The following is a 24,246-nucleotide window of genomic DNA, read 5'->3' on the forward strand; positions in this document are numbered from 1 at the left end:
CTGTGTCTGTCACATCTTAAGTTAATATACAGCTACACACAGTACACCCTGGACTGCATTTTGCAGACTATTGAAGCTCTTGACATCTGGACTCGAAAGCCAGTATAATCCTCTGTTGGCCTTGTATTGTGTTGTCCATACATTTGTGATTGTTCCTTGATTCATCTCATCTTGTCATAGTTATCTTTGCAGCCAAAAGTGAAGTAAAATAATATAAATCAATATTTATTTGTTGCGAGTTGCACTTCGTTTTAACCCAGAACATGGGCTAAATCAATTTGAATGCTCGCAATATCATTTTCCAAGCATCTGTTCCCAACTCATGAGTTGTGAGATTGGTTTATTATGCATGGTACAATTGTTCTATATGTTGAAGGCATTGATGTTCAGTAGCCTCTGTTGGCGTTTAGTTGAACCATACCGCTTCCCCAAATTAATTCAGATGGGTAAAATTTAAATTTTCTTCTGATTACACTTGCTGGGAGGGAGAATGAAAATAATTTCACTTTCCACAGGAGCCTATTATTTCTCTGAAAACTCAAAATAAAGCTCAAATCCCTACGATTTCTATATCACTGCACATTTGAAATACATTGACCGGAAACATCCACCCAGAGTGAGTTGACAGTGTAAAAAGATCTAGATGTTAACATGAGAATTTTTGATATGCTATAATGTGACACATCATCTCAAAAAGTTTTTATTGGATCATTTAACTTCAAACATTTGTGCACTTTTCGTAATGTACAAAATGTAATCGGTATTCCAACTTTGTACATACCCTGGTTTGGAAGAAATTCACCATTTGCTTCATCATGTAGTTCTTTTTTAAAGACCATGGGAATAATGATTTGAAAACTAGAGTAACCAATGATATTGCCATTGTTGACAGGGCATGTTACATCGAGCGTGGACAGTCAGATACTAGTAAATGTTCTGTGTGTAACCAAATGTGTACAAATGAACTCAACACAATATTAACTTTTTTCAGTTGGTGCATCACATGAACTGTGGTATGTTCTGGCAGGTCAGTTAAGGGTCCTTGTTGACACATACTCCAAACGTTACTTCTTGCGAACATGATAACATGGTATTTTTTTACTTTGATCGTTTTTTAATCTTTCACAACATTTGACTTCGAGTAAGAAGGTCGGGCGTGAAAAAATATTTTGCATTTCACTTAGAGCAAACAGTGTAAGGGACGCAGTGTACAATTTACGAGTAAAGATGCCTTCCTGACACTTTTTTTTGTGTTTATCAAATTTGCTTTATTGTTTCAAAGCAGACAACAAGCTCCCTGCTTCTAATACTATTGGTTCATATAAAGGAAGGAGATGTCACTTATGCCCTTATGGGAAACAGTTGCAAAAAAGCAACCTGTCTGTGTGCAATGATCAAAGTAATTCGCCTATGCAAAAAGCTTAAATAAACAAAAAACACATGTAAACAAAAAAAGTTTTTTTTAATGTTCATTTATCAATCATGCAGTCCGATATTTCAACATTACTTTCATTCGAAGACATGTAAACATATAAACAAAAGTTGTAATATTGTTTGAATATATATTAACAAATGTTTAATGAATAAACAATGAAAAATAAATTATTTAACAAGACAAAAGTGAAGACATCACTTAAAATTATTATTATCGCTAGAAAACAAAGAATTTTAAAATAATATATCTTCTATTAGAACAGTTAAACCATTTCCTCATTTTACATAACACCTTAATGTATTTTATATCCTATGCTGCAAACAAAAATAGCAATGACGACTACGACGATGATTAATACAATAATTAAGAATATGACAATGATTATGTTAAGGATCATGTTACTCTCTTGTTTCCACACCAAAAAAAATAAATAATAGCTTTCAATAACATAACCCATAGCTCTGCAACCCTGGAAGAGGTTTGGCCTATCTCCCGACTGCCAATCTCCCTCCCACAATCCTACCTAGAGGTGTGGAGATCTTCAACGGGTAATAGGGTGACGTGGGGTCAGCTAGTCAAACCCCCATCCATTATAGGAGATATCAGAGACTGGGTTACGCTACTCACTCATAGTTCCCCAATTTCCGCACGATGGTGGGTTGCCACCGGTCCTATACACAGGCCGAAAACTCAAGATTGATTGATTTGTTGTTTTAAGTCCACTTTATGCACAGAAGGGCTTACTGGGACTGGACCTACAGTTTAAAGTGGGATCCGAACCACTATGTGCCTCTACCGGGTATCGAACCTGGGGCCGAAAACTCTTGAGAACCCAGGCAGACTGGAACTCATGCCACCCCACAGTTGAAGTCCAAAGCACAGTGCCTTAGACTGCATGGCCACGGAGGAGGACAATATCCATTTAAACAATGCAGTGTCTGTTCTGACAAACACTGCTTGCCCAGATATGTTACAAAAATAGCTTGTCCGGACAAGGGTTTAATTATAAGTGTTACACACCCGTGTGTCAATAACCACTGAGGATGGGGGCTTTGATCTTCGTAGAAGAAATGCAAATGCATTTTATTATCAGTGAGATAGATTGATGCACAAACACACATACTCTTTTATTGTCACTATCTTTGTCGTAATATATTGTACCATTTGTTTTCTTCTGTCATTATTTCATTTTTCTACAAGGAGTCCAATATTACCTATTCAATAAAGTGCTGTTTTAAAAATTGCCAGCATGTAAAATGGAAAACATTTGTGAAATTTTAATGATGATTTTACCTCTAATGAATGTATTACTTTATAATGAACTTGACATTTTGACAATAAATTATTGTAGTGTATGAATGAGATTATACAGCTGATATCACATCACTCCCTTCCCTTCGAAAATTTTTGAGTTGAATTCAATATGGCAGCCAACAATATGCTAAACCTCCGCTTGACACACAAATATGGATCCCCCTGTGCCTAACCTGTTTCTGTCATGACCAATTATACCCAGGGTAACTTCTTTATATTTTGTAGAGGGTGTTAGGGACTTTTGACCCACCATAGTACATGTAATAATGAGGCTTTCATCAGTCCCATAGTTACACATATTATTTTGTATCTTCTGATCCCATTGCAGTCCCAGTTTGATTTTTTGACATGTTTTAGAGTATGGCATGAGGGACCAAATACATTTTTTTCACGATTTTTGACATGTTTTGAGACATTAAAGGTCAGTCATGTATATTATATATAGCATTGGAAAGCTTGTTCAATTCCCTGGACAATAAGCTTTGAGCTCTCTAGGCCAAATAGGGGCAAAGTTACGGGACATTACACACATGGGCTCAGAGGGCAATTTCTGCTAACTTTGACCTTGAGTAATTTGACAAGAGGCACGAGGCTCAAAATTTTCAGTTACTAAATACTATGCATAGTTTCAACTCCCCAAATTTCATGAAAATCTAAAATGGTCAGGTTGAATATTGCACATGTCTGTGTTGATTTTGCATGGAATAACTCTTCAAGAAACGATAACGTCGGCTGTAGATGACTGAAATTTGTGAGACTTGAACAATTAGGTTCAAAATGTCTTCCCCATCTTATGATTGACCTTAAAGTGGCGAGTTTTTTTTTTAAAACTTCTTATGTGCAAGAAAAAATACAGAACACTGCATTTATCTTGCGTGCCATAGTTTTCTAACTACAGTGTTGCACTCCTGCTATTGGCTGATCACAGGACAGGCTCTGTGTGGTCCTGCCTGATATCACATTTAAAACCCTATGCTGTATAGTGACGTGCTTGACATCTAGACTCACAGCCAGTATATACCTCTGTGGTACTTGTATTGTCCATATATTTGTTCATTGTCCCTTCAACCACCTCATCTTTGCGAGTTGCACTTTGTGTTAACCCAAAACATGGGCTAATTCATTTTGAATGCTCGCAATATCAATTTCCAGACATCTGTTCCCAACTCATAAGTTGTGAGATTGGTTTATTGTGGATGGTACAGTTATTCTATGTAGTAGGGCATTGATGATGTCCAATAATGTATATGAAATTTGTTTTGATGTCATTGACATTTCAAATCTGTTATGTTGTACTTAAATAAATATTCTTGAATCACAGGTCCATGTGATGTGGCCCTCATGTGAGAGCTTTTGCCACCTGCAACATTTTTTCATTGAAGAATATGATTTATTACTGACACAAGTTCCTGTTCTTTCAGGATGTTGCAGAGAAGAAAGATGACAGTGAGAAGAAGATCCCAGAAAGTAATGGTGTTGACAATGAGGATTCAATCAATCTCACAATTGGTGAAGAAGATGAAAAACTATTGGCCGGAGAGGTAAGTTTGAGATTGCCACAATATATACATAAGTTATGAAAAATAAAGATTCTTTGTGCATTAAGCATCTTTCTTAAGATGCAGAACATGTTCCATCTTCAGTAGAATTGTATTTTTTGGGAGAATTGCTTGCCTGATTTTTCGCTGGCGCAATTCTTGTTTCCATAAAATGTGGTTGTGTTTTTAGTTTTCATATTGCATACACTGTATTTCATATATTTTAGTAAGAGCACCCTGAAAAATTTAGTTACGGCTTTATTCAACTATGCTAAACTTTTAAATCATTATACTAATATGAATGAAAGTACGTTGTTCAATGTTGAGCTGAAGAAATAAATCAAAGAATGAATTAGTTAGAAAATGCTCTTTTCATATGCACATTACCCAAGCTATGGGGAGAAAGTAAGGGAACAACAGGAAAGATGTTGTACCATGAAAGATGTTGTACCAACATCATTCTAAGACTTCACTACATTCTTGTAACAGAATGGGCACTTGAAAAGATTAGTTACTCCAAGCATGTGCTGTCGTGTGTAAAAAATCCATTCATGTACTGACCAGTTACTAAAATTAATTTGCAAACCATAATTGGGTTGTCTTAATTATTATTATTATTATTATTTAATAGCTTTGCCCAAACAGGGCCTCAAGCAACTTGAAAATCTTGGAAAAGATATGTGGATTGACTTTTGACTAAAAGAGTTAAAGTAGGTATTGTATTTACACTGAATATGGATTTTCCATATACAGTGGTGGCCAAAAGTCTGGAAAATGCTTTAAGAAATCTCTCTTTTGGCTTTCACATACAAATAAATTTTATGTCCTATTCTTTTGTTTTCTATTAGCCTACACATTCATACAAGTGGCAGGATATTATACCAATGATTTCAGTGAATAATATTATATTTTTCTTCTTATGCAAAGGTTGGTTTCTCATTTGAACTATATATAATTTTATCAATGACTTCAAAGCTTATTCTGATGTAGCGAACAATATTATAAGGGTATTATTGAGTGCATTGTTAAAGTTTCTGATGCAACATTTTTGGCTTTATTTGTTGTTACTGTGAGCACATTGTTGCTTGATAAATACCAGTGATTGTTGTTGCGAAACATTGGATATCTGAATTGAGAAGGTACAGTACAGCTGTATTCTGAACCCTTGTTAGTGGAATTTGAAAATTGAAAGTGGAAGCAGAGACTTTCTTTTAGTTTTTTGTGTGTGTCTGTTTTTTGAACTGTTCTAGTTTATTATACCGTGCGTCCATTTCGATCTGCAGCCGAGAGATCGGGAGAAGCATGGCGGGCGGCACTGACGGAGATGCCGACATTTGCGGCCTGAAATGTCCGCTTATTTTTGTGGACATATGCAGACATTTATATAAATATTGCAAAACGAGCACTAACCTGTGATATAAGAGTATGGTTTTAATTTTAGTAGCTTAGTGACTGTATGTGCCGATGACTTTGACACGCCCACCTCTTGTGAAACACGGCGTAGAGGTTTGTTTGGAGAACGTTCTAACGCTGCACCAATATCATCGAGTTTTGCTTCGGTTAGAATCCGTCGTTTTTGCTTAGGTGTTTTAAAATTTAACGATACAGTTTCTCGTAATTTAAGGACAAGATGTCTAACCGTATCTCTGTGTGGAGTTGATGAAGAAACGCATGGGAATTTCTGTACAAATTACGTACACACGTCTCGACACGAGTTTGTTTTCACGTAGGTACGTGTCACACATAAAAAAAACTTTGTTCTAACGTGAATCTTGCGGCTGGCATTCCAATCGTCTCACTGACATGTCACACATACACACTACAATAACACAAACAAGTAACTGCAAGTAACCAAGAATAACACTCTTGTGCACAGTACGAAATTAACACGCTCTTGGTTTACATTGCTCGCCACTATATTTACAACTCTGTCTTCATCTAGTCGCGAAGGAACAAAAAACTCGAGCTCGGAGATTTCGGATTGCAAGGAAGCTCACGAACACTATTGACTTTTAACGGTTTCTTCTACAGCGTAATCTTGATACAGTGTTGCACATTCAAAACCTCCAAACGATCCCCATCGGCACAAAACTCTTTCAAGGATATAAACTTAAGCAGGACGTTACTGGTCAAAACTATGATTAAAATGTTTTATTATCTGTGGCTCTTAACATAGTTTCTAAAGCGTATTTTTTTGTGTATATAAAAGCAGAACTTGGATGAATTACAGAAGAACTTTTGCGTGTTATAACACAGGTTAGTGATCGTTTTGCAATATTTATATAAATGTCTGCATATGTCTATAAAAATAAGCGGGCATTACAGGCTGCAAATGTCGGCATCTCCGTCAGCGCCGCCCGCCACGCTTCTCCCGATCTCTCGGCTGCAGATCGAAATGAACGCACGGTACAAATATAAACTAGTGCTAGTGTGTTAGCTAGTGTGTATTTTCATCACCTGCACCTGTGTTTACGGGAATAATGTTGACAAGAAGCAAAAAGGGATCTGAACTGAGCTGAGAGACCAGTGCCCAGATCAGCATATTGCATCAAGAGGGTAAGTCAAAATCCGAAATTGCAGCCCAATTCAAGAAAGCTCCAAGTACTGTCACAAAAACACTGAATATAATTCAAGAAATCGGTTCATTCAAGTCTCTCACATGAAATGGCAGGCCACGTGTTACGTCTGATCGAACAGACACAGCAATCGTTAGATTATGCAAACAATCTCCCAAAACTACTTCTGCTAAAATAAGATCAAACCTTCAGGAAGACATCAACAAACCGAGTTGCCGAACAGTGTACGTCTAATGGAGGTCTGAAATCCTACACTCCAGCAAAGAAGCCGAAACTATCACAAAAAATATCCCTGATCGTATAAAATGTTTTCGTCGTTACATGGCTTGGATAGCAGAGGACTGAGAATCAGTGATGTTTTCTGATGAATCAACATTTACTCAAAAACAAAAGGTGTGACCAACGTTATGTCGTCCCTACTGTGAAGCAATCAGAAAAAGTGATGGTCTGGAGTTGTATTTCCGCAAAAGGACGTGGATCACTATGGATAATGCCAAGGAACACTACCATAAATGGAGAGGTGTATCTACAAATCCTTCAACAGAAGTTTCCAGCTGTTATGGACATTCATCAGTGTACTTATTTTCAACAAGTACTTGCCACGGTACTAAGAAAGTGAAATCCTGGCTAATCTCGCGCAACTACGATTTGCTACATCCATGGCCAGGCAGTTCACCAGATCTAAACATCATAGAAAATGCACGGTCCATCATGAAGATGAAGGTCTCGGAGAAGTCCCCAACGTCATACAGTGACCTGGTACAAAAAGCAAGGAAGTATTGGTCACTGAAATTACGCTAGATTACTGTCAACGCTTGGCGCATTCTATGCTGAAACGGATATTGGCAGTGTTAAAAAACAAAGGGCATGCTACAAAATACTAGAGTATGGAAATTATGATAATTTGTATCTATATTTGTTCAAGTAATCTTATAGTATACATTTTAAAAATATAATGTAAAATTTCATCAATTGTATTAAGTGTGAGAGAATTAAAAAGTATGAATAATTGAAAATTTTGATGATTTTCCGATTTTCCAGACTTTTGGCCACCACTGTATTTGTAAATGCTGATTTTGCTTTCAGTTAATGTGAGAAAGAATTTTACAGCCAGAACCAGTGTGATTATATTTCTATTCTAAAATATACTGTAGACTTAGTTACTGTAATTTAATACCCTGCAGAATGTTTAAAAAAGTGTGTTGATGAAAATGTTCAACTAGTTATTGAACATGTGCTCTTTAATATTCAGGGCAAATCCACAATTATTTAGGTACCTTTTTTGCCTCTAAAGTTTTACATTGGTCACATTAGTTTTTTTTTTATTTGCAGGAAGAAAGTAGCAGCCAGGAGAGGGAGAAGAAAGGTAATGTATTGATCTTGAATCAGAATGACAATTTTTTGTCATTTTTATGTCTATATAAAATCAAGAGCCAGCATGTATTTTGGTTAAATATTTGCTTCTAACAAATTGTTGGGGTGAAGGTTCATTTTTCAACTTTTTGTCTACATATGAATTGTGCCACAAATTACTTGTTACATGCAAAGAACTGGAGAGAATATGCAAAGCGAAACTGTATTGCAGAAAACAATTTGTAACATGTGCCACAAATAGAGACTGTGTTTGTGTACTGTGTGAAAGAAGGAAATTATTGGTGTTTTATCCAAATTTGTTTCTAAGTGCCCGTTAGTGAAACTCTAGTGGAGCTTCGAAGTTCACGCTGGATATACAGACTGTTTGATGTGATGCGGACAATACTTCTTGATAAGTGAAAAACTATTCTACACATAATTCGTGATAACATCTATATATATAGTGTGTGCATTAAGGAATATAGGAACAACACAACTGTATATTGGAAGAATGTGTTAATAGAGAACAGCTGACTGCTTGACATCGGAGCAATAACAAAAGCAGTTATGGGCTGGACATGTGATGTCTGCATGCTGTTTGCAAACTGAATTTGATTTTATTTTGCATGTGAATTTTTGATAATGCTGGCCAGAAGCAAGGATGGCTGTTAAAGGATTCAATTTTTGATATACTGAGCCCAGTAAAGGCAGTAATGTGTCGTTTCTCACTTCTGGGTTTAGTGGCTCTTGATTTTATGCATTCTTTCTTTTTTGGGGGGGATGGAAGGCAGTTAAGATTTTTCATTTTGAAACTTTCAATTTCTTAATATTGATATTTTGAAGTTAATAATTCTTTAAAAATTACAAGGGAAAAGAATTGGGTTTTGAAATATCTGAAGTCGAAATCTTTGCCTGCGAATTTCCGATATCTTAGAAGGCAACTAGTTACTTCATCTCTATATTGTAGCACCCATGTGGTTTCTCTTCGTAAATACGAACACGTATAATTGTGTAGGCAAGGAAGAAAAATTTCGTTTGAGTGAGCAGTCAGGTAAGTGATGCTCCATTCAGTTGCTTCCGGGAGCCAACCTTTGTCAGGTGGCAGAGTAATGATTATCCACTCTTTCAGTAGTAGATGATCGATGGTCTCCTCCACATCCAGAGACAGTTCCTGTCATTGCACCTTTATCAGTAAATGACACCATTCACCTGTCAGCGGTTGCCAAGCCTCCTGGTGATGATAATGCTTCCTTGATTGTCCATGTAGATGAGGGAGAGTCTCACGAAGTCAGTCTAGATGCAGATGCAAAGATGGAAGAAGAAGAAAAGCCAACACCGAAGATGGACAGCTCAGAAGGGGATGTCGAGAAAGATGGTAAGATGGAAGACGCAGAAGAAGCGGACAAGGAAGTTCAGGGTGATAAAGAGAAGAAAGAAGATGGTGAAAAAGATGAGAAAGGAGATAAAGCCAAGAGGTTGGTCTGTCAATCTGGGTTTGTATGTCTTATACCAATTCAATGGCAATTATTGTTGGAAATTTCACGTTAGTGACATGCACTATAAGCTAATGTTAGTTTCTTTTCTGTTGTCTGATAGAAGTTTTGCGATGCTCTACTATTCTGTGAATAGTAGGAGTAAGTGCCCTCCATTTTGTGGTAAATGTTCGGTAAAATTTTGTGTAAATTGATGAAATAGGTTTGAATGATGCGAAATAAATTTCCTGCAAAAACTTGTGTGCATGTACATTAATGGTTTACGTGTTACCAATTAAATGATTCGTGACAGTAATCCAATACACACTTTTGTTAGAAAGCCTTACAAGTAAACATAAATTTCTGTAAAATGTACTGTTGTGTATTCATAAGGTAAAATGTTCACTGCTACGTGGATCATTCCTTTGCAGACTTATCCACAAATTCTACTCGAAAGGATTTTGACAAAATAAAAAAGAAATGTTTTTTTTTTTGGGATATTTTGAGATTCTGAGCTACTAGTGATTGTATAAATTTTAAAGTTGCATATTGAAAAACAGTGAATTGTATATTACGTCAAACACGATTTTTCACTATTTTTAAAATTGGATCATAATATCAAAATGCTGAGCTCAAATTAGACAAGATTTTAGTGAAACCGTATTAATTAGGCAGTTGGAAAGTGTAGTGTGAATGTGTTCATTACTTGGCATTGTAGTGGAAGTTTGTTTTTGCTCTTGAGGAAAAGGCATGGCAGAATTAAGTTATAATAAATAAGCCTTGTCATTGGCACTGATGGAAATTGTTTAACAAAAGGAATTCTTGTGGAATGCTATTAACAGCAAGACTCTTCAGTGAAGGTTTCTTTTTGCACATTGGAAAAATAACATGTTCTCCGGTGGAAAGCTTTGTATTTTCATTACTATTTAAACATTGCTTACATTTACACTTCGGGATTTTTCATATGGTTGCCGAGAGATGGCAGAAACTTGAGAAATTAGCTTGTCAAAGATTGACAACTGGCTATTACGGTACTCTCTTATTCAGACAGGGCTCATCTACTGGAGTAAGAAAATCTGATGCATCTAAGAATGATTTCCTTGTTTCTTGCCTGCATTTTACCCTGGAGGTACCAACATTTGAGAAAATGTATTGCATCAACATTGAGGCAAGTAACTGCATGAGAAGAAAATGAAACAAAAATGACAATAAAACATCGTTTCTACACTCCATGGCACTGGCAGCTGTTTTTTTTTTTTTGGTACTAGATTGCAATTGTCCTGTACAATTAGCTGTAAAGGAAACAGTTTCTGATATGCTGCTAAATAAGTTCATTACAAATTGGTCGAGATTTTAGTTGAAGTGCACTTTCAACTGCATGGATCAAATGGTCATACTTTGATGAGCTCCTGCAGTAATTTAATTTTCCACTTTCTGTGTGGATGAGGAATTTGATTATCTAGGTTTAGTGTGTGTTTGTGTGTGGTGTTGTGTATCACTCTTATCTCTACCAAGCAATATTGCATAGTTGCAAACAAAATTGTAACATAGCACTTTCTTTGTCATAAGGTACATTTATTTTCTATATCTTTTATTTATGGTGCTAGTTTTTCCAGGTTCTGAATTCAGTGTAAGTCATACTACAATTATTTATTTTACGGAAGTAATGAATCCAATTACTGTAGTTCCATTGTTGAATCCCTAGTGAAGAAATAACTTTCATGTGATGCAAACATTGCAAGTCAATGAGTTCCCAACACTTATTTTTTAAATATCTTCGAATACTTATCAGCATGACCTAAGTAGTCATGACTACATCATTGTAACAACCTTATTGAAAGTCATTGGGATCATTACAATACAGAAGTCCCTTTTACTGTACAGTCATTAGGATGCTGCTAGGCAAATTGACAATTTTCGATGATATTAAATATTACAGCTGCACTTTGTGTCACTTTGCAATCATTGTGTAAGATATAGCCTTGGATGAATGGCATATACAGTGCAACCCTGGTTTAACATTCCCGGATTTTACACTTTCCTCCATTATACATTCAACTAGTATAGCGAAAACTTTCCCTCATTTTACATTTTCCTGCTTTTTTTTTCCACAAAATCCAAGGTTCCACTGAACTTAATTTTCTTCATAAAATTCCAGCTATTATCAGTCAAGGATAAATACTATGTACTTGAAAGTAATAATGTTCTCAGTTTCATGGATAAGTTCTTCTTTTGAGTACATGTATGAAACACCACATTTTTTCATTGTCTGAAAAGTGAGAATATATACAGGGTCCTTCTTTCCCCTTTGTGCACCTGACTGCATGCTTGGCAGCTGCCCGGATGCCAACTCCCGTCAAATCGTGTATGATATATTCGCTATGGAAACAGCTAGCTTCGAAATAACTTCAAGTTCTCAGAATTATAGTTACAATTACATTCAAAATAAGCACATTAATTGTCAGGGGGATGTTGGAAATGTTGTCCTCGTGCATCCACTCGTTTTTGCACGGTTTTAGGAAATTTGTGGGCTGATCCCGGAGATTTGTTTTAAATTTTATGCAGTAATAGGCTAACAATTTGCTATAAAATGCCTTTTCTTGTTCCTTGACCAGATAATTTAGGCATTTGTTTAAAAACCATCTCGTGACATTTCTGAGTGGTATTCATTGATTGAGTTGGTGTTTTAAGTCCACTTTATGCACATCAAGGCTAATCGGTACTGGACCTACAGTTTTTAAAGTGGGATCCGAACCACTGTGCCTCCACCGGGTATGGATCCTGGGACCCCTTGATCACAAGGCGACGATGTTACCACTACACCATCGGGGAGGCACAAACGTTGTAAAGGAGAGACTGCATTGGCATCCTGTGAAATTATTTGTGCTTTATTAAATCAATATTGATTTCAGCCAGCAAAAAAATTGGATTCAAAAATTTTCTTGCTCGCAATGTACCATTCTTCACTATAATGCATTGTAAATTACCAGAACCACTATGTGCCTGAGTGAGTGGTATTCATGTTCCACAGGTATAGTGTCCTTTGGTGACTGCTTTAGCCACAAGTGCTTCTTTCAAAGATAACAGCTTTTTCAGTGCTCAGTGTTCAGGATGTTTAGTTTGATTTGATTTAATTTATTTTACTTCGCTTTTTGTGCCAATTTTTGTAATTTGCGAAGATTGAGATGAGTGATATGATGAAATTTATGAACACTCACAAACATCCATGCCCAGGCCATGTCCCTGGTGTCGTAGGGTGATGTGCAGAATGATTAGTACCTATGTTGTATTTTGATCTTATTTGCCTACTTATTTTGTGAGTTTTTAGTGCCTATCAATCCTCATCCTGTTTATAAGCCCTTAGATTTGTAATACTGATGACCGTGGATGGTGTAAATAATATAGGACACTGAAAAGTCTCGTAGGAATTATGTAACATTTTGAAACAGTTAGTTATTAAACTTGCGAGAATTCTTTCGGTCTATAATGATGAAAACTTTTCTTAATCGCTGAGACTTTATTTCTAAAAAAGAATATAAAAGACAAAGTATTGTGTGGGTTTGAGCCCCACAGGCTCATTTAATTTGGCGCCACTGGCACTGTCCCTATTTTTGTTTCACTAAACTACAATGATTTCTTTAAGCTGTGTGTACTTCTGGCTTCATGGCAATACTGGCATTGAAAGTATAGGGACGGGAGGGCATGGCCCTTAATTTGGAAATTATTTTGGAAGGTGGCAGATTGGACTCTCAGAGATGCCAATTTTTACTGTAATGACCTACTATGTTATGATAATTATTGTAAATTCATTCCTGCAACAAATACAGTTACCATCATTAAAGTGTCAATTACAATTATAATCAAAATATGCATGTACCTTGTGACAAGAAATGCTGGAAATGTTGTCCTCCTGCATCCACACATTTCTGGCATCTTTTCAGGAAATTTCCATTAACACAACAGTACAGCTTCTGAAATTGCTTCAGTTTCTCTCCTGATATTCTCCTTCAGTTCTTCTAATGTGTGGTGGTTTGTTGCATAGACTTTATTTTTCAATTTCTCCCATAGTTAAAAATTGCATACAGTGAGAATGGGAGAGGAGGAAGGGGGCGCTATTCTTTGATAATAACCCAATCTCCAAATATTTCCTGAATTAAATCCAACCACTCCTGAGCTGTGTGTGAGGTGGCAGTCTTTTGTTGGAGAAACCCTGACTGGCCTTCAATATCAGTTAGTTGTTCGAAGAATGGTGTGAGTATGTCGTCCCTGTATCTCTGTGCATTTATGGTATTTTCATAAAATTGGGCTCCCTATAACTCTGTATGCATTTACTGCCCACCAAACACTGATTGTCTGGTCATGCAAAGGAGTTTCGTGTATAAAATCTGGTTTATGTGAGCTCCAATACCAGTTATTCTGACACACAACATGTCCCCTTAAATGGAACCATGCTTCGTCAAAGAAGAATATTAAACTTGGATCAATTACCCCACCATTAACATTCCCCAAAATCCAGTTACAGTAATTTACCAGACTCTGGTTGTCGCATGGTAGCAGTTCCTGGACAACAGTGACCTGCTACGAATGCAGTTTTAAAAATTTGGTAGCTTGCCATTTTGTTGTTTCGGAAATTCCTATTTCCTGTGCAAGTCGTCGGAGCGATTTTTGAGGAGTATGTTCTAATCTTTTATCAGATTTCGTCCAATTTATCCTCGGTAAGTATATGCCATTTTACAGTTCGCTTCTTACTGAGAATAGATCCAGTTTCCCTGAATTTGTTCACAAGGTTTCGCATGGTATTTCTGTGTGGAACAGACACACCGGGGAATTCTGTTGAAAATCTTCTACGAACGTCTCCACAAGAATTTGTAATCTCACACGAATCGTACATAAAAACTTTTTGTTGTAATGTGTACATATGTGCCATTATTGAAACTATAGCAAAATGCAAATAACACTTAACAAACACTTTACGAAACAATAGAAAATCGCAAGAACACTTTAAAAATATGACTGAACGGAGATCACGAAGTTACTGAAATTGATTGGGGTTATGAGTGATATTTAAGAAAGAAATCTGCTCGAAGCCATGTGTTTCAGTTGGCAATCTGGCGCCACGAGCTGTTAAGAAACTTAGTGCCCTTTTAGTGTGTCTTGTTACCAAAGCTACGCAAAATTTCCTAAAAACATGCCAAAAAGGTGTGAATGCACGAGGATAACATTTCCAACATCCCTGTGACAGTTCACGTGCTAATTTTGGATGTAATTGTAACCATAATTCTGAGAACTTTAAGTAATTTCGAAGCTAGTGTTTTCCATAGTGGAGATATCGCATGTGCTTTGACAGGAGTTGGCATCCGGGCGGCCGACAAGCATGCAGCCGTGAAGTGCACAAAGGGGAAAATGTTACAAATCACTTCTATTCATTTTCTTTGAATGATATAAAATCTGATATACTTTTAATTTTGAAATTAAAAAGAAGTGAGTATATTTCTGTATTTATTTTAATGTGCTCAATTTGAAGTATGTACAGTACTTTAAAAAAATTAGGAAGATAGCTACAATAAGCTTTGCTCTTCATGTATTTGATTTTGGAGATATTTTGCACTATTGTCACATAACCATTCTATTTTATGAATTGGGAGATGCACACTTTGTAATTTTTAGTTTTTGACATGTCTGTGCGGTATTCCAGACATCCTGTTGCATATTCAAAATGTGCTAGATAAGATTTTAAGAAGTCATCAGGCATAGTCAATTATTTAAAACTTGAATTAGCTAAACAATACTTAGCAAGTGAGTTTCATAAAAAAAAATCGCCATGTCTCTTGATTTCATTATGTATCACAAAGTATGTATAAAAATCACCTGGAAGGTATCATGAGAAGTACTTGAAAAACTTTGTCTTCAACAATATTTCATTTCATTTGTGTTAGAGCACTGAATGTTGTACAATTTCGCAACAATAACTCGCAAATACTTCCCAGAAAGGGCACAACATTTTAATTTTTATCTTAATGTCAAGGAACCCAGACATACTGTCTGATGACAGTTTATCGTTTTAGATTTCATGTGAAAGTAACTTTTTTGCAAACAATGCAGTAGCAGTGTCAACTTTGTAAATAAGTTTTTATTGTACTTTTAGTGACTGAACGTTTTTAGATATTTCACATTTCTCTCTGTCCGTGTAAATGGTTCACCCCTTGTTTAATTTTGATTTTTTTTTCAAACTCAAAACTAAGGGAAAGTTTACGTTAAATTCATAAGATCCTGGATACAACAAACTTTGAAAATCTATTCAAATTTTGAAGTAGGCAAACTGGTACTTGTGAACATCTAAAAGTTGTAGTGCAGTTACTTTCTGTTGGTGTACATAAAAAGAGTTCCATGCAGATGCTGCAGTCAACTTTTTGATTAGGCTAGTAATATAAGAAAATAAATTTTGAAGCCAGAAGCAAAAGGATTACATTAAATGGTTTGTGTACTCTTATATGACCGGTCTTTCGAATAGTCCGGTACATATGTTACAATTTTATTTTTGATGTAATCCTTTTGCCTACAAGGAAAAAGTAAATGTAAGTATAAAACATTTTAGAATTTGTAATCTTAAAACTTTTCCATTTACTAAAATATTTTTTACATTTTTCTAGTGTATCTGATGCTGATGAAGAAGGAAAGAGTCCTACAAAGGATGACAAAGGTAAGTATGCAAATATTGGCGAGTTGATACAAAAACTAATGTAGCAATATGCTTAAAAATTTGAAGAATTTATCCTTAAAATGGTTGATACATGAAGTCAACGTGTAGAGAGCATTAATTGGGAGATTTTGTTAATTTGCTGTTTTCCCCATGGTCGTTGTCGTGGAGATTTGAAATAACCTTGATTATATGGGTTTCATGAGCCAGCACCTTAACCTGGTTCATTCCCAGGTCTGGATTCGAACCCGATTTTTGGGGGGGATGTGTAAATAAGTTCTGGTAGAGTACGTAAGCATGTATCAGTTTCGGAAAGTATCAGTTGAAATTTATATACTGATACTTATCAATATTTTTCTGGTGTTTGTATTTTGTGGGTCTGCAAAAATGCCACACGACTTTTTTGAGTCCATGCAAAATTGAAAGTTCCCAATTATTTTTCATCAGCATTTTGGGATGAAATTGATTTTGTGTTTCTATTTTAATATTCTAATGTAATTCTCGAATGTTTTAAAGCAAGTTGGTAAGTTTGTGCATATGAAATGAGTGGAATACTTACACAATGATAAAAACTTATATTTTGAACTGTGTTTGTTACAATTTTCAAGCACTGGAATTGGTGGGAATCTGTAAGTGTGTTGGCATCGGTATGGGTATCTGTTCAAAGTGGTATTAGCTCAGCTCTAATACATACACACAATATGATAGTCTTTGTATTTATCCAAGCAGAGGTTTTATAATTTTTTGATAGATTAGGCCAGTTCAGTTTGGTAACTTTATCATTTCTCAATTTTTTATTTAAATTTCTGGTATGCTTGCATACAAAAAGTGAACTAAGTAATGAATGGAACTTCTGTGATAACATTTACAGAGCAAATATCTCGGCAAAGTGTTTTTTGTAGTTTCAAGTGTGGCCTAATTTCATAAGAGACCAAGTTATTTGAATTGAATACAAAAAATTGCTGACTTTTGGTGGGGAGCACATGTTCCTTGTGGTATCATTCACAGTACTGATTTTGTATTGACATTCAAAATGTTTTCTAGCAGACAAGAAGAAATCTTCTTCGAGTTCTGGTGGAAGTAGCAGGAACTTGTGGGTTAGTGGCTTGTCATCTTCAACCAGAGCAACGGACCTGAAACAAGTATTTTCCAAGTATGGAAAGGTAGGTGAATTGAAAATTGTTAGTGCATCTTTGTCAGATCAATAATAGAAGCATATAGCAAATACAGTGGAACCTCAAATTTTATATTTTCAAGTGACCCAGGTAGAACAACTTCAAATGCAGGAAAAATTTAACATGTTGATTTATTAGACCTCGAAGATTGATTGTGTAATGTTTGAAAATGTAAAATCAGAGTTCAGCTGTATATTTGTTTCAACCTGTAACAAAAAGGTAAACTTATTAAACTGTGTAATCTATGAAAGTGTAAAATTTTAGCTTATATGGTGTAAAATTAATACTTGGTCTTCTGTCTGGATTTATGTTCAATTAAAACTTGTCATTATGACAATAAAATTGATGAATTGTCATATTAGGATTTGAAATGGTTAGGCTAAGTTCAGAGTTCCATATTTTTGCAATAGTTATTATAATTTTGGTCATATGATTGCTCAAAATTTATTCATATTCATGCAATTAAGTGTGAAATTACTTTTTAAAACTAATTTTATTAAATATGATGTTTAAGAAAGCCAATTTGTATATCATGACAAAATTATTAAATTCTGCAATATTTTGAATTCATATTCATAACGGTTATTTTTGACTGACAATATGAAAAACAAATATCTTCAATCATATGTGTTCTTTCAGACAAGCAAGATAAGATACATTCAAATTTATAATTAATTTTATTAAAATTGTGTACATTTGCATAGGCATCAAGATTTATATACAAAGGTCAACTCTTTAAAATTGTTCAATGTATAATATGATGTCAATTCTTGGTACGTAGTATCAACATTCAGAAAAATGGTAATTGTAATCACTAGATAAGAATTCATAATTGGGATAAGAGAGATGCGGTACTATATAAATACGGAGAAACTAGTACTCACTTTTATCCGCGAAGCTGTTTTTTCTTTTTAGATTAATTTCAGTGGCCACTGCCACCATCCTCGTTGGAACTTGCTGTACTGTTGCTTGGCGTGGGTCTTTTGTTTGTAGTTCTCTGGCTGCCTCTAGGTGCGCTGTTGTTAACTGTGCGCGTCTGTGTCATCTGCTATGTCCGGGCGATAACTGTTGTAGTAGGGGAATCCAAGTGTGGTGCGCTTGCCTGCTATCTATGTTCAGCTCGTGCGGGAAGTGTATTAGGGTGTGCGTTTCCTTGATTTTGGTGTCTACAAGCATGTGGGCAGTGTGTTTGACTTGAACCTTTTTGAATTTTATGGCTATTGTATTTGATATATTTAACAAGACAGTAGTGGGTTGGGCTTTTTTCGCATCTGCTAGGTGCTGTTGGATTCTCTCATTGACAGATCTGATGGACCTGCCGATGTAATGTGCCGTGCATTCACACTCTGTATCGTATACACCTGGGTTATCAAGGGGGGAGAGGAAGTACTGTTTCAGTTTATCAGCTATTTTGGAATTGGGTTTGTGCGGTACTTTGATGCCATATGGGAGAAGAGCTTTGGATATGTGGTTGGAAGTGGTGGGATGGTAGGTGAAGGCAATCCATTTATATTGGCTGCTGGAGGTCTGTTGTGGCAGGGTTGCTTGCAGATGGGTCGATTGTGGTTGGTTAGGGTGTCTGACCTGTATTTCTGCTTTACTGCACCAAGTGGAAAGTTGTGCCTCAGTGTAGCCATGTTTCAGGGCTATTTCAGTGATGGTGGCTATCTCCTCTCGAGAGAGAGACTGAAGCACAACTTTCCATACATTGCAAAACAGCTGTAACAGAGCAAATATGTACATTTACTTCACAAACATTCAAGCTGTTAAGCACTTATTGACAAAAATATAAAACAAAAACAATTGAAGATAACGCATGCTAAAAAATATTTCTTGAACTAGTTGCTCTGATACTAGTTGTCTGCGACTTTTGAGAAAGCTCGTGATGGATGGGAGATAAGTAAAAATGTGGCTATTGGTGAAGGATGGATATTTGTATAAATCTTGATATTTTGAAAGAACCTTTAATAGTTTGTTTAAACTATATAGAGACATTTTGTTCATAACAGAATCTTGAAAGTGCTTTTATAATGGCATAATATTTAAAAAGATGGAGAAGTTGTGAAAAGTGCCAAGTTTAAAAATTGGAAGCAGGAAATTATCTGCTTGCATCTGCATTATCAAGCTAGTAGATGAATAATGCATTACCTCAAATGAATGTTTTGAGAAATAAGACTTAAAGTGAGAGAAATATCTTCTGCATTTTGGATGTGAATTAACCATATGTGGAGTTTTAAAAATTGAAGAATGGAAGCCATCTTGTAAACCTGGTTGAAGAAATTGTAGAACTGATGCATGCTAAAATATTAAGAAAAAGACTTACTCTACCTCAAAAGGAGATAAATGTTATACATGTTATACAACATGTTATAAATGTTCTTGTTAACAAATGCATAATTTGATGCTGTTGTAACTTTTGTTTTTCCTTGTTTTTTATCAATATAATTTGCATAAAAATGCTTATAATTGTTTGAACATAAACGCTATTCTTCAGCATATGTAAGCTGGTATTTCTTTTCAACATATATCCGTAGCTTCCTACTGAGCTATAACATTAATTTGAATTCGGACAGGTATATATGAGGCGTATTCGTAAAGTAAGTACAGTTTGCAAATATTGCCGATGTAGCGCTGCAGTCACGACCGTGTGAGTTCTCGCTGACGTCCTTCATCCGTTAGTAAGCCACAGGCAGTCGTGTGAGCAGGTCATGCTTTTTCTTCGTAGGTTTATGAAGGTTTGAAATGGTCCGGTCTGTGATTCGTTTTCTCAATGCAAGAAACGTGAAACCGGTAGACATCCACCGTCAACTGTGAGAGGTATTTATTTTTTATGTTTAAGGGTCATTTCATGGCAAATCACCGAAATGGTAGTCGCCACTACATTTCCAATTTTAATAAAATTTTGCACAAATGTATGTCTGAGGGTATTATGGAAAACTGTAAAATTATTTATGTCTACGGTCATTTGTTTGGGCTACAGGACTGATTAAAGTTACTGTTTCAGTGTGTAGTGACGTGGTAACGTACAACGCGAAGGTACGAGATAAATGCTTGTAGCGTAACGAAAAGAAATGACATATGATTTCTAGTTGTTGTATTATGTAAAGGAAATATATACAATGAAAAAAGTTAAGTTTGGTGACAACTTTATTAATTTGTGGTTGTGTTTTTCATATCCGAAAAAGCAACTTCCCACACATATATGTGGAAATCTATGTCATATTTTAAAGTGGAAGGAAAGAAAGTGCAATCTTCATAGTTCTCACAAGAACAGTTCATAAAGTGTGGGGTCTCCACACTAAAAAGGAAGACTGCAATATATTTCCTTTTTGCTTAAAAAGTGTCATGTATGTTAAAAATACGAAAAAGCTAAAAAAAAGCACTCTTTTTGGGTGCAAAGTTCCATATGAGGGAAAGGTATCAAGAAGAAATGAGTGGCAGTAAAATATTGTACTATTCCAAGATGTTCCTCAGGAGAAATTTCATGATTGCACTCTGAACCATTTTCATAGAATACTGAATTATGTGTACTGCCGTTCTGCTAATATCTGTGTGCAGGTATAATGCGTAATTTAGTTTTCCTTTCAAATATTTGAGGTTGCTGTACCTCGACCCATGCACTTACACCTGTAAAAGAGTATATTCCAAAACAAAAAAGTTAATGCAAATTGTGAAACATTTGTGCATTTTGATACTCATTTGTTTCATGTGAATTTCAGGAGACTTGTTTTCCCGCCAAATCTATTGTGTGATATGAGGCTGGCTTCTGGTGGTGTACCGTAATATTTTGGTGAGAGCAGTGCTGTTTTTCGATTATTTAGTGTGAATGACAGTAAGACTTGTTAACAAACTGTACTTAGAGACAGGAAGACATTCATTCTGTGTGTGATAACTCAAAGTGAAATAAACACAGGCTGTGTGCCACATGAACCCTCAGTGCAGTGCAGTGTAGGCTTGAAGACAGACAGTGCTTGTCACCTACATCACTACACACCAAAAACAGGAACTGTATTACTAAGCACCCTGCCAGGTTTAGATCAAGAACTGTTGAAATTTAGAGTAGGTAGTGTGGATAACATTTGTTTTCATCATGCAAAGGTTTACTTGCAAAAATATTCTCACATATTTGGTTCTCATTGCTTCGACCCATTTTCCTATCACAAGGGTCCTTGTAAAAAGTCACTAAGGAAAATTACTGTAGAAACAGCAAAGATATATGGTGGTAAACTGATTCCTGGGCAAAAATTGTGTGGAAAATGTGACACACACGTGAAAGAAATACCGTACCAGCCTGAAGATTTGAGTAATGTTGATGAGGTAAATGACAGTGATTGTGTCCCAGACAGCAGTGCTAGTCCATCGAAGAGACTGAATTCAAGTGTGCATGAAATACAAGTATCTCCCATGAAGACACTTACTCATGTGAACAAAGAGAAGAGGAAAAGGTATGGAAAAGCAAAAATGAAACAAATACAATCTTCTATTACAAAGCATGTTGCAGCAGTTTTACATATCCCTGAAGAGTCAGAAGAATCTGCTGAAGCTACAAAAACTCATGCTGAACGCGACCTAAACCTTCTCATGTCAGAACTTCAGCACAAATTCATCAAGTCTTCAAGAGCTGAACAGCTTCAAATATTCTCTCTCTTGCCCCTCATAGTTGGCAAACAACAAAGGTTAAACACTACTGATTACATGGTACGAACAGCCAAAAAACTGAAAGCTGAGAAAGGAATACTGGCACTGCCTTCACCAAAGACTGGCATTGCTCTGAATGGGGATACCATTGAGTTTCATGAGAATGATGAAAACAGCCGAATATGTGGAGGAAAGAAAGACATCATTTTTGTGAAGGTTGACGGAGGAAGGGTGCATAAACAAAAGCATCTGGTAATGTGCAATTTAAAAGAGTTGTATGCATTGTTTAAAAATGAACATCTAAACTTGCAAGTGGGGTTCTCAAAATTTGCTGAATTACGTCCAAAATGGTGTGTTCTTCCAGGAGCAGGTGGAACTCATAGTGTGTGTGTATGCATCATACATCAGAATATGAAGCTCATGCTGCCCCATGTCAAACTTCTTACTATAATGGAAAAATGTGTTTGTGATATATCAAATATGAAGTGTACAAGTATGTTTGGTGAATGTACAAGCTGCCCAGGAAGCTACGAAGTGCAGGAGTACCTAGAAAATGTGTGTGCAGAACGTGAGGAAATAACATAGAAACAGTGGGACACTACAGACAGGAGCACACTCACATCAGTCGTACAAACAACAGAAGAATTCATTGCTACTTTCCTTGAAATAATTCCAGCCTTAACCAGACACAATTTTATTACCTCTGCACAAAGCCACTTTCTGTCAACAAAGAAATCATTGCTTGCAGATGATGAGTGCATCCTTCTCAGAATTGTGCTTTTATAGCCCAAGATGCTGTGCAATGATTTCACTGGGAAAATTCTCAAGCCACACTTCATCCTTTTGTTGCCTATGTGCGGAATGAATCATCTGTTAGTACAGTTTCTCTGTGTGCTATAAGTGATCACCTGATTCATGACACAGCATCTTTTTATTCCTTTCAACAAGAAGTTCTCTCAATTCTCAGAAACAGATTCCCAGCTATACGGGAAATTGTGTATTTCAGTGATGGATCTTCTGCACAATACAAGAACAGGAAAAATTTTATAAATCTCTGTCATCGTGAGGAGGATTTTGGTTTGAAAGCAGAGTGGCACTTTTTGCTAGTTGTCATGGGAAGAAACCGTCTGATGGTTGGTGTAGGTGCCACAGTGAAACGGTTGGCAACTTGGACAAGCATACAAAGACCATACAACAATCATATTCTAACTCCTATGTAACTATGTGAATTTACATCTACAATCAAGAGCATTCAGGTTTTCTATGTCAGCTCTAAGGAAATTGAACAGCAAACAGACAAGTTAAAGCCACGATTTGCTCAAGCAACTCGCATTGAAGGAACAAGAAGTCTCCATTGTTTCATACCACTAACCAAAACACGCATGCTTAGATCTCACATATCCAGCATGACTACAAGAACTGAATTAGTGTGATATCTAAAGAAGTTTCCAACTTGCCGGTAACACAAGGTAAAATAATGCTACACAGTTCATCATATGTTGCTTGTCTGTACAATTTGCAGTGGTGGTTGGGGATCATTACAGAAGTGTCTCATGACAACAGTGAATATCGTGTCAAATTTATACATCCTCATGGACCTGCACAGAGTTTTACATGGCCGAGCAAGGAAGATTCATGTTGGCTTCCACACACTGACATTTTGCTCAGGATTTCACCACCTGGCACAGTTACCGGGAGAACCTATACTCTGGATTCAGCAACTGTGCAATGTATTCACACTGCATTTGCGACATACAAATGAGCTGTTATCAGTGAACTAAATTGACAACCATCACTGTCAATGTAAAATTATATTCCACATTGCAACTCTCCGATTGATCCCTTGAAATTACTTTCCACTTACAACTTCCAGTTGACTTGGGATATGATTATTGGAAACTTCCGTATTACGGACATTCTACACTGCACGCATTTTGTATGTCCGCAACAGATACCAAATGAGGCAGAGTGCAATTTTCATATTTCCTGTAAATAATACCAAAGTTCAGGTGTTTCCAATTATACCACCTGCATAGTGTTGCCACCTT

At 36.1% G+C, this 24,246-nt stretch overlaps 1 protein-coding gene across 6 annotated transcripts in view; it reads left to right on the forward strand.

The window, feature by feature from the left end:
- The window catches only part of LOC146003438 (uncharacterized), an 88,681-nt gene that overhangs the window by 30,301 nt on the left and 34,134 nt on the right, over positions 1 to 24,246 (forward strand). For 3 of the 6 annotated variants that reach the window (XM_083141725.1, XM_083141743.1, XM_083141748.1), the window contains exons 4-8: positions 4,171 to 4,290; positions 8,196 to 8,229; positions 9,346 to 9,691; positions 16,339 to 16,388; positions 17,430 to 17,548. In XM_083141725.1, coding sequence (XP_082997851.1) covers positions 4,171 to 4,290; positions 8,196 to 8,229; positions 9,346 to 9,691; positions 16,339 to 16,388; positions 17,430 to 17,548 — 669 coding nt within the window. The remainder of the gene's footprint in view (positions 1 to 4,170; positions 4,291 to 8,195; positions 8,230 to 9,345; positions 9,692 to 16,338; positions 16,389 to 17,429; positions 17,549 to 24,246) is intronic. The other 3 variants (XM_083141737.1, XM_083141733.1, XM_083141746.1) reach the window with 3 other exon arrangements.

The sequence above is a fragment of the Lepisma saccharinum genome, chromosome 1 (genome assembly GCF_977018435.1).
Source record: "Lepisma saccharinum chromosome 1, izLepSacc3.1, whole genome shotgun sequence".
In the NCBI taxonomy this organism is placed as follows: Eukaryota; Metazoa; Arthropoda; class Insecta; order Zygentoma; family Lepismatidae; genus Lepisma; species Lepisma saccharinum.